At 35.7% G+C, this 15,690-nt stretch overlaps 1 protein-coding gene across 1 annotated transcript; it reads right to left on the bottom strand.

Annotated features, from left to right (window-relative positions):
• Positions 1–5,019: 5,019 nt before the first annotated feature.
• LOC140183758 (F-box/kelch-repeat protein At3g06240-like) lies at positions 5,020–6,168 on the bottom strand. The gene has a single exon (XM_072232704.1). It carries the CDS (start codon positions 6,166–6,168, stop codon positions 5,020–5,022), a length of 1,149 nt encoding a protein of 382 aa, XP_072088805.1.
• Positions 6,169–15,690: the final 9,522 nt, after the last annotated feature.

Raw genomic sequence — 15,690 nt, 5'->3', positions numbered from 1 at the left:
TGTGATCATCTGTATTTACAAAACCATAACCACCACCATTATAAGCCTTAAACACTATAATAGTAACAATTACTAACACTAAAAGTGACAATCAAACAGTCCCTCATATCACAAACACTAGCAGAGCGCGTAATTTTTACAATCAAACAGCTGTTAAGGGTCAAAATCAATCCCAAAATGAACATGAAGCTGAACAACAGTGAAGGGGCACACTGAAAATAAAACAAGAAAATAGGAAAGGAAAAAAGGGAAAAGGAGCATACTTTTAAGGATAACATGTTCCACTTGGGAAAAATCTATTAGACCCTTGTCCCACAAAGCTCTAGCGAGTTCTCTGTGCAACAAAAAAAAGGGATAAGAGGAAAGAGAATGAGATGAAGAAACAAAACAAGAGAGAGAGGAAAGGAGAAAAGGAGTACAGGAGAGTGGAGCCTCTGATGGATCCATTGAGGTGAGCATGGAGTTCCACCTTTGGCATTGACATCCACCACTCCATCTTTTCTTCTTCCTCAACACTGAAACTGAAACTGCAAGTGCTTCGTTGGGTGTTGGGTAAGAGTAAGAGTACACTCTGGTTGGTTCAGAAGAGACTGGCCAATGGCCATTCACTGAACTCATCCAAGGGCGTGTATCAGACAAAAAAAAAATAGCACTCAAACATGTTGAGGATTTAGGGTTCATGCCACGATCATTGTGATAAGATCCCAATCAATGTTATACTTGCTGTTAATTTTGAATATTCAACTATTATTTCCTGGTGAATTCTTCCAAACCCATGGCAATTTTGTGGGTAAGTTACCCCTGCACATGTGTCTTCATCTCAGCCATTGATCAAAAAAATTTTTAACCTTGCATTAATGCATTCAATAAATGTGTTCACACTACATTGTATTTTATAGTATTACATTATACTACATAACGTATTTATATTGTGTGTAATTTGCAAATAGTTGATTTTATAAATCCCTCCCCAAATACCAAAGAAATCAAAATCTTCCCAAAATACCATTTGAATGTCTACAGCTTCTTCTTCTTCTACCTCTAAGAATACACTTGGAAGGAACTGCTTCTTCTTCAATCTCACTGCTTCTTCTCCCCTGCTGACCACTGCTCCTTCTTCCCTAACCTTCCTGTAGGTGATGGGTGTGATTTTTCCGGCGACCCACTGGCAAAACCTTTCGCAAATACCCCTGTAATGTCCACTTCTTCTTCTTCTACAACCTCACTGCTTCCTCTACCCTTCCTATAGGTGACGGGTTTGATTTTTCCAGCGACCCACTCGCAAAACCTTCCCCAAATACCCGTGTATTATCCAGAGCTTCCTCTTCTACCTCGCTGTTCCTCAAACCGTTCCTGTAGTTGAAGTGTTTGATTTTTCCGGCGACCCACTCGCAAGACCTTCCCCCAAATACCCGTGTAATGTCAACAGCCTCTTCTTCTACCTCATTCCTTTGATTTCTTCGGTCACTCATCGTTAGTGACAGATTTTTTCGAACCCCGTCGAAGACCCTGCTTACTGCTTCTTCGTCTAGGGTTACGCGGTTGTCCTTTTCTGTGACTCACAGGCGGAGTGAAGTATTTCCGAAACCGTCGAAGAACATAACTCATCCCCTTGCCGGGAACGGTTCCGTCGATCCACGTCGATAACCCTCTCGAAAAACCATTGTAAGGCCTACTGCTTCTTGTTATAGCTGATTCGTTTCTTTTTGTTGTCGATTTTCATAACCAATTTTGCGTGATTTGTTCTGTTATTCACTTTCTTTAATCACCATTAATCAAAGCAGATTGTTTCACTTTTGAATGCAATAGTTGATAATAGTTGTTCATGGTGGTGTTTAATGTTAATCAGATTGATGGCCAGTGATGCATGCTCCTCAAACACGAGACGAGGCAGAGGCGAAGCCGGCGGACAACAGGAACTGATAGCTGGATATGCAAGTTCAAGTTCACTGCAACCTATGATTGTAACAGATGTTGTTGCCCCAAAATGCTTCTGCAGAAAATATGCTATCTGTTACTTGTCAAAGACAGACAGCAACCCGAATAGGCTGATTTTTGGATGCCCATTGTTAAAGGTAAGCACCCAATTCTTCATGTATGATCACTAAGTTTATGCTAAAATTGGCTAAATTTTGAATTTTTGGAATGGAGGTTTAGAATATAGACTTTGGTTATTTTTCCCTAGATCAAGTTGTTGTGGATGTGTTTTTTAGTTGTTTAATGGCATGCCTATTGGTTATGAAAATGATTTGATTTTATGAGCGATATGCTGTTAGATTGGGTTGATATTATGTATGATTTGATATTGATGCTGGTTAATTATGAAGAATGATTGAGAACTGGGAAAAAGTTGATTTCTTGAAAATAGATTTACCTAGATTAAAAATGTTGATTTTGACATGAATTCACATGGAACCTGATCTGATATAAAAATGGCTTTAAAATTTGAAAGGATTTTTAATATTTAGCCTTTATGGATTAATTACATTCACATATGTGTATTAGATTGAATTGGAGTGTTTTGTACCACCATACATTCATTGTGTTCTATTTGATATAGGTGACAGAATCACACTGCAAATTCTTTCTCTGGGTTGATGACCACATTGTAAGGGTCAGAGCGGGGGAGGCTACAAGGGGATCGGGTGATGGGAAGCAGAATCATGTTGAAGAACATTTGGGAATGGATAACCTGATGGCACATGTAGAGGAAAGAATAGTAAACCTAGAGAAGCTGCTGAACAAGAAAAGTATACAAGCAGAGTTGAGGAAGAAGACTAGAGAAGCAGCTGCAAGAGAGATGGAGGCTTCATCAACAAAGTCTAACCATTAGATCAAAACCGGAACCTGAAGCACCTCTATTAGGTTGAGAAACTTAAGAATAATTTTCTTCTTTCAGAATTTTCCTGCTAGATTGTAGACACACAATTGCTTGAAGCTTTTAAAGAAAAAATTGTCGATGTGGTTTATTTGATATGGGCAACATGGTTGGAATTTGATTATGTTCTACCTATAGATACGTATATGTTTTATGGTATTTATTTTTGTGACTTCGTTATCAAAGTTCCCTACTAATTTCAGTAGCATATGAAGGCTAATATGTTGTAGTAAGTCAGCCTGAATACCAGAAAATAGCAACCTTTTTATTAGTGAAACGAATGCTTAAGATTGCAGTCATGTTATAACTCAATCTTCGGCAATTCTGTAAGAGTAGGAAGGTGAAGGGCATGACAATATACACCGATGATTTGGTGACTTCCATGACAAATCATGCAGCCACCACAATAGATAATTGACAAGATCTATTTTTCTTCTTATATACTAGTGTGTAGCATAAATTTTAAGTTGTGAGAGAATGAAGAAGCTGAAAGTAAACTAGAATGTTATGTTAGGCTTTGGAAATTTGTTGAATTGCAACTTGTTAGTCAAGTTTAATTGCTTTTATTTCAGAAAATTTCCTGCATAGGTTTCCATATTCCTAATCCCTTGAACCTAAATAAATCTTAACACTTGTAGTTTATATGATCATGATGAATGGCCACTGCTTTGTTCTAATACACATAAATTGTTCAGCAAAGGAGAGCAGCTATGATGCCTGAAATAAGCTAGCATGTCTGTTAACATAATGGATTTTAAAGGCTTCATGTCATCAGGTATTGAAGTTGTAGATCATCATATTTATACCCTTGCACATGATGTATAATACTCCAATTGAAAGATCTGACTTTTTAAAATACCATAACATCCCATTATTGCTGAATCCTTTGTTTGCTCAATTTGTTTGACTTTATTCACCCCTTCATGCACTCGATTGAATTCCTATTACTCTATTAACCAAAGTAAATGAACGAGTGCTAATGGGTTGATCATTTCAGCGACGTGGCCGTGGAGGTAGAGTGCAACCTGGAGTTTGTTTATGGAGTGCTAATGGCTTATTGCAGGTCTTACCAAGTTATCATGTACTGGGTTGCACTATTTATCTTCTTATAAAGTAATATTCAACGAGTATATGGCTTATTGCAGGTTTTACCGTGCACTGGGCTAGGTTCTGCCATCGTCCAACAAAGCAGTGGTGTATACAATTGTTATCCTGAAACCCAGGGCCATCATGTAAGTTTCTCTTGTAACATTGCCCGTTTATATGTCTGTTTAGTTGTCGTCTTCTTTGGTCGAATCGTGTTACATAGGAAAATTTTGGTTGAATTATAGGTCGAATTGTCTCGATTGACGATTATACAGGATGAGTTCTGGTTAGGTATTAAGGTGTAACATAGTATATGATCAAAGGTCATCGAAATTTTTTTCCCCAGCGTTTTTTACTCTAATTAACTGACTATTTAGTCTTTCTGTCATACTTGGGATTGGGCTGGGTCAACTAACCTGGAAAGACATTTTTTTTTGGTAGTTCAAGTATATCTAAAAGTAAAGTGGGCTATCTATCAATTTGGGCCAGCTACAAAAACAATTAGTGGATAATTCAAGTGAGGATTAATGCAGCAACTGGCTTGAAACCTGTTAAGCCCAACTCTCTCCGGAATTTTAAAAGAAAACCAAGTTTTTCCAGGTAACTATTTATTCCATTCATGTGTGTGTTAACCGTTAATTTGATCAATCTTTTTTTGGAATAGCATTTCTTGATTGAATATTCGCGTAAAATCTTAGTAGGTTAACTGTTATTTCTCACATAATCCCTATACTAGGATGGTTATAAACAGAATAACACCATTATAAATATCCTGTACATGAGGAACACTACATGACACATCGAATTAGATAGATTGAGGTTGTTATGCAACCATTTCTCTTAGTTTTGGCTCTTTCAAACCAATGTAAAACATACAATTGTAAAGACCATTAACTGAAAGAAAAAACACTAGGAATTAACCAGTGTCATAACAGTTCTGGGGATTTCATTAACAAAAAAAAAACATAATTAACTTCAACCGGAATACTAAACATAGAGTTTCAACCAAGTTCCACAATACATGTAGTCGGAGTAGATCTAAATGTCAATTATTTCTAGACAGGAAACATCCCTGCAAAATACTTGAGTGTAGACCTTACTGTGATCGGGTGTGGCGTTTCTGGGTATCGCCATGCTCTCCTCACCAATAGATTTCTAGTGCCATGTTCGATGTCATATTCTGTCAACACAAGCTCTCTGTACCTGTAATTGACGAGTAACTCTCTTTCCTTTGAATTGTTCACCAACAAGAGTAGGTTATCATCCACGAATAGTATTGGATTTTCTCTGATGCTTCGACTCGCAAACCTACAGTACTGCTCTAATATTCTGTTTCCACCGGCGTCTTCATTCAAGTGCCAAATTGTTGCGACATAACCAAATTCATTGTGTGTATGAGCGAGGAGTGCAAGTTTTTCCTTGTGGGTTAGTAAATTGTGAACGGTATATATTGCACCTACTGGGATAGACACCTCGCTAAATGATTCATCTTCAACACTATAACATAAAACAGACTTGGGTGTAGCATAGCTATCTCCTGTACCAGTTATCCAATACGCATGACCATTATTAAAAACAGAGTTAGGGTCAATTTTTTCTACACCAGGGAGACAATCAACGCAGTGAAACCATGTAGAACACCTTGAACAATATCTAGAGAAAAAAACGTAGGCATCAGCTATGTCCCTTTTGCACATATGTATGATTGTGTATGCATCTGAGTTTGGTACATGACCGAAACCATATACTGGGAAATACGATCTACCGTGGTCCCTGTGGGGGTCAGAAATTTCTCTAGAGCATTGTGTTGTCGGATTCCATACCAAAAGTCTTGTGTCGTCTTGTTCACGGGAGAACTTGAAACATATGTTCCCATTTGACACTCCCACAATACGAAACCACCCATGGATGCCAACTCCGAAAGGTTGCTGAACATGCACCTCTTCTCCAGAAGCAGCATTCACTATATATAGTGAATCTGAACCCATTAACAGTAGTGAGTATCCAACATGAAACAAAACATGTTGATCTAACACTTTCTGACTTCGCATGTGTTGTATGCATGTCTCTGGTTGGCGTAGCTGTCGGTGCCAGGATTTATTCAAGCACATACATCTCCCTGCAGCTTTGGCACTACTTCGCAGGAAGATTTCTTGTAGCAGTTCATCTGGAATAATCGGCAAGGGAAGTTGGAATTTAGTCATTTTACTAGACGCGCGTTTCGTAGTCTTGGTTTTTGGTTGTGTTTACTTTGTAGTTTTTGAATTGTTGAAGTCTGTTGCTCTCTTTTAAGTAATGAACCTAAGTTAGTCTAACTTATTAATTGTGTGAGATGTTGCATCCAACGAGAATTGATGTGGCAGAATATTGTATTTACCGGTGTTATCGTAACCTGTTTGAACTAGGTGTTGTGTACCATTAAATTTGTCTCGTCTACCAAAGTTTTTGCCTACCCTAGTAAATAAATTCCGTTGGAATTCCAACATACTCCAATAAGCTTATCTTTGATTTTTTTTTGTTTATTAAGTTTGAAATTAGAAGCAGCCGCAAATTTTGCTAATATATTCACCAATCTGTTTACTTGATTTCCAATTTCGTTGGCCTTATCACAACATTACAACCCCTCATCCTAAAGAAAACCATGTTACTCCCAATTTAATCATTTCCGCAGATTCAGCATAAAGTATTTCCAATACCTAATTAGGATGTTACCAGTTACTACTGCCACACCCTCATCCATCTAGCCACAGCTAAACAACAGTCAAGTTTTCCACATGAAAAAGTATTTGTTACCAAAAATTCTTACAAATAATGACTGGAATAAAAAAATACTTCTGATGGTAGACTTGTATGAGACTTGATCAAAAATAAACCCATAGATGTATATACATTAACAAAATAACGAAGTCCAACACCATAATTTACATTCAGAAAATCAAAGCTATTACACAGAATACTAATCGAAGATTTCCATAAAAGTAAACATGTACATATAGACATGGCTACCAAAACACTATCACAAAACATTAGTTCACCAATAAACCTTAAACAAATTAATCTGTCATCTTATGTCCTACGATGATGGTGTTATCTGGTTCACAGACGAGTCGGAAGAGTCAGATGGCGAATTTCTTCCATACCTCCTACTAGGTCCTGCGACTGCCCTCCTACTAGGTCCTGCCACTGCACATCCCCCCTGTTGACGGAGGTTGAACCTGCAGTAATTTTGGAAAATTTTTTATACAACAATGAATATAATAAAGTCTGTAGATTTATTTTTTTAAGTAAACAACTTATTGTTACCTTGACTCGTGAGAAAGCGGTGGTGAACCTTGTTGCCTCCGATGATGCCGGCGTAATAACCTTTCGGTCTCAAACGCAACCACCTGTTCATCCTTGTTGAAGTGTACGTTGCATCTGTCCGCCAGCCAGTGTTTGATTTGGTCTGGCAATACGTTGGAGGCATATATCTCATCAACAGCTCTGGGCATTTCTACCGAACGAGTATGGTCCCATGCAAGCATGTAAAAGATACCCCAACCTACGTAACTGAGTTCCAGAATAAGCCGTGGAGTTGGTCGATAGAGAGATCTTATCCTCCCCATGTCGGCTGCTTTGATCCAGTACTTATCACCGTCTCTAGTTGGGTGTATATGGAGACAGTTGTCTTGTCTGTCTATGAAGTACAGATCACTGGTTGTGAAGAACGAAAAGTGCCATACAATGTGCTGTGGAAACCTTACATCTTCCTATAGTCAGAGAAATAAAATTATATGTTAAACAGATTTTGAAAAAAATTAGATAACAAAACGTAAAGAGAAGTAGCGTCTGCGGCGTCTGAAGTAAACTTACATCTATTGGGAATAGGTTTAGGACGAAAGTCTGGTCAGGGCATCTTCTTACGTTCCTTAAGGCATTGACGTAACTAGCCAGTAGCAACCACGAACCAAATAATGAAAAGTCATTATTTTTAAAAATAAGAAACCATGGAAGGACAGAACCGAAAGTTGAGAAGTAATCAACGTTAAAAAGAACAAACCATGCAAAGACAGATGGTCATGTATGTGGAAAAAAAAGTGAACAAAAAGTAAAAAATAGTTATCTGCTTACCGGAATTCTGGCTCCATCTTTGTTTGCTAATATTAGTGACTAGTCTCTGAAGTTGATAGGCGCGGTGAGTGAATTAGGAGAGGGTTTGCAATGTTGTTGTCAAATGATTTTTTCTAGGAAGTCAAGTTTTACTTTTAAAGAGGGTAAAACCAGACGTCACACCTGTTGGAAACGAAGTTGAAGGGATATATTGAAGCCATTCATTAGGATTCAAACCTCATCACTAATCAAACCTTTTCGAAAATCTCAACTAAATAATAAATACACATAATAAACTCTATTTGAATTGTATTACTGTTATTTTGGTAAAGGTAAATGTAATTTAATAACCATTCATTGGTATACGTATAACTAGATGAATAAACATAACGAAGGTTACACAAAATAAAATAAAAAAAATATAATAAGTTTAATGTTGTGTTCATATTCATCTTTACTAAATTGTTTTACAAAATATACGAAATCATGCAAACCTTTCTTTATTAACATATCAAAATGTGTTGTTACATTCAAAAATTAACATAAAGTACTTCAAATAACATAATCATAATTTTTACGACCCAGTAGATTTTTCTCAATCAGTAAGCGCAACACAAAACGTCAATCAAAAATTAATATAAAGTACTTCAAATAACATAATCAGAATAACTTATTGCAAGCATTAAAGTATTAAAAGTCTATGCAATGGACACAACTATTTTAATGCCTTAGGTATAAATAACTCAGAGCATACTTCCTATCCCCTTAACCAATCGCTCTTCCTTTTTAGATATTTCGTTGTAGTATTTCTTTGCTGCCTCAAGGACTTCATGGGATTTCAAATTGAACGGATTCATGACCAGATCAATAGCCAGCCATAATCTAGTGCTTTCATTTACCTAAGAGAAAAAACAAAAAAATTCAGACGCATAGGTTAGATTAAAATTTTGAGATAATATATGTAACCATGAAACCAATTTTATTTTATAAGTACCTTAATATTGTAGTTACTCCTCCATTGGCACTCCCTCATCCAGGTTGTCACCCAAACTCCACAATCATTCCTTGTATATGTAAAAAAAGTTTATTGAAGTCTATAACCAACTTAATTTCTAAGGGCCCATTATCATAGCAGACAGAATGGTACTGAAAAAAATATTATCTTCCGTAACCAAGGCTGGCCGGAAAAGCAATGTATAGCACTATAACAATGTCAACAAATATGTTAGCGGTCTCTTTTAGTTGTGCAGAAGGAAAATTTATTCATCACTCGTTAGCAAATTCATTGATGTATCTCAGTAATTCAGAACTCAACAATCAATAATAACTTATAAGGTTTCTTACGAGTCATCGTTCTGCTCGCCAATTTCTGCAGGGTGTATTATAGGATACTCCGAAATTACTGGTCTGTGTGTTGTTTGGTTAGCATAGAAGGTCGAGTCATCAAGCATCTCCTCAATAAACAGTGCCTGTAATGAAAGTAAAATTTATTTCAGGTGCCAACTGTGGTGTCTGTTCAAGCAATTTAGAATTTATTTCCGCCTATTAGAAATTTTGAGACACTACCATTAGCTTCGCACAACGACGGCGCCTCGTTCTGCTTGAGACGCATGGTTTAGAATCCAGTAATATTAGGTGTCTTTTTTCAATGTCAATTACAAGCAGGTACCAGTGCATGTTATCCTCATTCATTGGAACAAAAATCTATCAAAAATATACAGAAATAAGTTATTTTGGAATAATCGTTTTTTATTTACATTATCATATATTACGAGAACTAAATTAGAAAGTTACCTTGCATAACGACTCAAACTCTCCCATGTATTCCTCAGCGTAATAGCGTTTCAACGTCTTTGGGGTGTGAGTCCAATTAAGGGCAAATTGCTGAAATTTGATTTTTCATAAACATGTATAAGATCATTGGAAACCAGGAGATGGAGATCCTCTTAATGGTTTTCACTCACCGAAAATGTAGTGGGTAAAAACCACAAGCAGGGAAAACTGGTGTCCTTGCGTGCATCACACATGAGCATGCTTGATGTGAGGTTTATGATCTGCTTCAGCGTTCATTGATTGACGGCCAATATACAAAAAAATAAACATATATTCCCTTGTTAAAATTATTTTATATGTTAGGAGTTTCATTTATGAAATTAACGAAGGCTAATGACTGAAAAATCCATACCTAGTCCACCAATGGTTTGTTCGGCAGTAGAGTATACATGACTCTCCTATTAGCGTGCCACAAGTTTGTCTGTGAAATTATCTCCGAATTCAGTTCTTCATCCTCCAGATCTGAACCAAAGACGTAGGTTACGACTGAAACTTCGTCCTTGCACAGTGCCATATCAGCTGGGGGAAGGAACAGAACAGGCTTCCACTGATACAACGAAAACTAAGCCGTTATTTATTAATAGTAAACCAGCACAACAAATCTCTAACACTTACTTAACATGATATAACCCACCGCAGGTATCTTTGCGGTTTCATTCGCTAGTGGCAATTTTCTGTCAGTCGGGTTGAAGTAGCTAACATATACAGCCTTGTCTAAGCTACTCGTTATAACTGGTTCTGTAGCTGTCTTCTTTCTAGTGCCATCATCGCTGAACAAACTTCGGCGAATAACATAATCATCTGGCGGTGTCTGTTCACACTTCGGAGACATTGAACAACACTTTGTAGCCATATGCGATTTTGAATCCGCGGCTTGATGAATGCTTGACATGTTGGATCTAATCTTCTTGGACGAATCCAGATTCCTCTCAAGAGTACCGGACGGCATGCTGAATCTGCTCATGATCACAGGCATTAATGTGGGGCTGAAGTTATCGGGCGGCCCATTCCGAAGATTGATTGTTTGTGGCATAGTTCCAAACACAGGATAACACGTCTTGGTCTGGGAAGCAATCAGGTTTGAAAGTGTATTCATCATCGTCGACATTTGCGTTACCACTTCTTTTAGGGAAGGTTCTACGACTGTAGTTTTACCGAAGTCGTCGCCTATCTCTTTGCTGGCTCCACCGTTAAAATTTACATGTAGTCGCTGGTCATGCATGGTGCTTCCTCGGAGACTATGAGAAACAAAACTTAAAAATATGAATACTTTATATTCGGAATCGTTATAAAAGGACTTCACTAGTTTGTGGAAATGTAATTTAATTCTAACCTTGATGACAGTTCTATCACTTCCTTGTCGACAAGTTTTCTTGAGATTTTTCTACTTTGTTCCTTTTTGGCTTCGTCGTCTCCCTTTTCTATTTTTTGTGTTGAGCGTCGCTTTCCTCTGGCAGCCATTGGGTGTTTTAGCTGTTTAATTTTTTTATTTAAAAAAAACATAAAAAATACTGCAACATGTTCAGTTAATGAGTTGCACTCCACTAGCAAGCACAATTTCTTAAAAGAATGACAAACATGGTAGGTTGCCCCTACTATTCAAAGGAGTTTTGACAATTGAGTGATATTTGGATTTTGGCCTTTTAATATATCAGGCAGTTTACGTTTCCAGTTTATATTCCTAAATTTTTGAATAAAAATAATTTACATAAATATCTTTTTTCTGATTGGTAAAAGATAAGGTTCCAACCAATTTTTTTTAAATTATTTTCGTTTAGTCGAGGTACCGATCCTTTAAATCTATTTGAAGTTATTCAGCTCAATACATTTGTTTAATTTCCTTTTCTGTAGTCAAGGCTATTAAACATTTTCTGGTAACCGTCTATTTTTTTTCTTTTCCCAATCGGTGACTGGAAGATTTGTTTTAATTTCCGTAATGAATGCTTGTCTACATAAAGTTGCTCATAAAGTAACATGCTCATATAACAGAATTGTGTTTGTTGTTATCTCTTGTTGTTTCACACACTCGGTCAAAGATTTAGTCCGTAACAGAGTTTAATGCGACGGCTAAACACTCGAAAAGGTTAGCATGAAAATAATACACGTATTTGCTGCTAGCTCGATAAAAGGGGAATTTTTATTCCATTTCCTATGAGTTATATTCCTTTTCATTAACTATGTGTATACCATTACCTGTCTCCCACACAGATCTTTCATTTTTCGTTTGTCATGGTCACTCATCATCTAACTTATGGTGCACCCTAATTTATTGCCTAATGACTTTTTTGCTTTCCACCTTTAGGCCCGTTACCTATCACTTATAGAAGACTGAACTTCCCATCCCTCATCACAAAGCACTTCCTTCCCCGAAAGATAATAACGAAACTTAAAACTAACTATCAGTAATGTGTTTGGAACTTTTTTATTAGTATCATAACATTGGATGTATTCACTCTAAGACTGGAACCATTAAGGGTGTGTTTGTGAAACACGTTTGAGAGGATAAAAGGAGGTTTCAGTGCTTTGAACGCTGTTCTTTGATGTTTGGCAATTTTTCTTCGCTAAACGCCAACGTGATTCTGCGTCCCAAAAGCTCGTTCACTATAAGCAAAAAATTATAGCTTCTGCGCTTACTCAACGTACGTTTAGGATTGTTGCTGGTTATTATTAGTTTTTCCATATATTTTTTAAATAATTACTGAGAATATTAAAACAATTATTCTAATTTTTGTGCACTGTTTACCATTTTAATTTTTTATAATATGTATTATTGTTCTTATTAAAAATGATAAATTAAAAAAAAAATAATTATAAATAATAATAATATAACTTATAAAAAATTAGAATCTAAAATAATAATAAAAATAAGGTTATTAAGAATACTTAAAAAGAGTAGTAAAATATATTATTTTTAATTTAATAAAAAAATTTTAATTTTTACTATAAAAATTTTTTAAAAAGTTGTCAATTTTTATATATTATTTTTAATTTTTAATTTTATAAATAAATATTAATTTTAATTATAATAATAAAAAATTATAATATACTAAAATAGAGTACTATAAAAAAATATTATATATAAAATACTAAAAAAATATAAAAAAAAAGTTTAAATATACTTAAAAAAATAATATTATAATTTAATATTATATTTTTTTAATAATTAATTAATTATTTATCTAGAAGTGATTTTAACTAATATTATCCAAACAATATTTATTTTATCAAAATTAATTTTAATAAAAATTGCCAAACATAAATCATGTTGGCACAAACTCACTTCTACCCAAAATCAATTCTACAAAATTACTTCTATTCAAACTTCAGTTTGCCCAACGTGAATCCAAACACACACTAAGTGTGTGTTTGGATTTCAGTTTGCAAATGTGCGTTTGTTTAAAATTGATTTTACAAAATTGATTTTGATGAAAAGTAAGTTTGGGTTAACGTGATTTATGTTTGGCAATATTTGTATCAAAATTGATTATAGCAAAAATAAATGTTGTATAAATTATACTACTCAACATCACTTTTAGATAAAAAAATTACTAAAAGAGACATCAATTTAAATTATTTTTTATATACAAAAGCAAAAACAGAACCTAACAAAAATAATATAAAAAATATTTATTATATAAATAAATAAATACAACAAAAAACTATGAAAGAGAGCACTATAAATTTTATAATATTAAACAATAAAAAATATTCAATAATTTTTCTAATATTACCTGTACTCTTTAATTTAGTATTATCTTGCACTATAATTTTTAACTATTTATGGCTCTATTGTTATTTATAATTAATTTTTTAGTTATTTTGTCAATTTTTATAGGATCATAGTTTATATTATAAAAAATTTTGATAATAAACGTAATAAATAATAATTACAATCACAAATTTTACAAAGTCAAAATAAAAATATTAAAAATTAGTATAAAACAAAGATATAGTGCATCAAAGAAGAGGAAAAAAATCATACAGATAAAAAATAATAAAAATTTCATAAAACCAACAACATATATCAAATGAAAAAAAATACAATAAAAATTAAATAAAATTTATAGTAATAAAAAAAATTTCATGCACAACGTAAATTAAATGTAATTAAAGATAGAAAAAAAGGAATTGATATGAACAAAAAATAAAAAAAATCATGAAAATAACATTGGACCGTGCGCATTGAACCGGAAACCAGCAAACAATAAACAACATACACGAAGCCGTTCACTAAAATACCTAGCGATCAAACCGTGAACACTAAACCGTTAACATTGAACCGGAAACCGCAAATCAATAAACCATCGGCACGAAGACCATTCAATATGAGATCTAGTCACTAGACCTGACACATCGAACCGTTCGCATTGTACCGAAAACCGGCAAACAATAAACAATATACACGAAGCCGTTCAATAAAAGACCAAGCGATCAAACTGCGAACCCTAAACCGTCCACGATGAACCGGAAACCGCCTAACGATAAACCATAGACACAGAACCATTCATGATAAGACCTAATGACTAACTCGTACACATTGAACCGTACACATTGAACCGGAAACCGCCAAACGATAAACCAGAGGCACATAACCATTCACCTTAAGAGCTAACGACCAAACCGCGAATCCTAAACCGTACATGTTGAACCAGAAACCGCCATACAATAAACTATTAGCACGAAACCGTTCACTCTAAGGCCTATTCCCTAAAACCGTACACATTGGACCGTGCGCATTGAACCGAAAACCGGCAAACAATAAACTATATACACAAAGCCGTTCACTAAAAGACCTAGTGATCAAACCGTGAACCCTAAACCGTTAACATTTAACCGAAAACCGCCAAACGAGAAACCAGAGGCACAGAACCATTCATGGTAAGACCTAGCGATCAAACCGTGAACCCTAAACCGTACACATCGAACGGGAAACCGACAAACAATAAACAATCGGCACGAAGACCATTCAGTCTGAGATCTAGTAAATGGACCGGACACATTGAACCGTGCACATTGTACTGGAAACCGGCAAACAATAAACACGAAGTCGTTCACTAAAAGACCAAGCGATCAAACCGCGAAACCTAAACCGTCCACGATGAACTGGAAACCGCCTAACGATAAACCATAGACACAGAACCATTCATGATAAGACCTACTGAATAAATCGTACACATTGAACTGTACACATTGAAACGCAAACCGCCGAATGATAAACCAGAGGAACAGATCCATTCACCTTAAGAGCTAACGACCAAACCGCAAACCCTAAACCGTACATGTTGAACCAGAAACCGCCAAACAATAAACTATTAGCACGAAACCGTTCACTCTAAGGCGTATTCCCTAATACCGTACACATTGGACCGTGCGCATTGAACCGGAAACCGGCAAACAATAAACTATATACAGGAAGCCGTTCACTAAAAAGACCTAGCGATCAAACCGTGAACCCTAAACCGTTAACATTTAACCGGAAACCGCCAAACGAAAAACCAGAGGCACATACCCATTCATGGTAAGACCTAGCGATCAAACCGTGAACCCTAAACCGTACACATCGAATGGGAAACCGCCAAACAATAAACAATCGGCACGAAGACCATTCAGTCTGAGATCTAGTAACTGGACCGGACACATTGAACCGTGCGCATTGTACTGGAAACCGGCAAACAATAAACAATATACACGAAGCCGCTCACTAAATGACCAAGCGATCAAACCGCGAACCCTAAACCATCCACGATGAACCGGAAACCGCCTAACGATAAACCATAGACACAGAACCATTCATGATAAGACCT

This window comes from Arachis hypogaea, chromosome 1 (genome assembly GCF_003086295.3).
Source record: "Arachis hypogaea cultivar Tifrunner chromosome 1, arahy.Tifrunner.gnm2.J5K5, whole genome shotgun sequence".
NCBI classification, from domain to species: Eukaryota; Viridiplantae; Streptophyta; class Magnoliopsida; order Fabales; family Fabaceae; genus Arachis; species Arachis hypogaea.
This window is presented reverse-complemented; position numbering and strand designations above follow the sequence as displayed.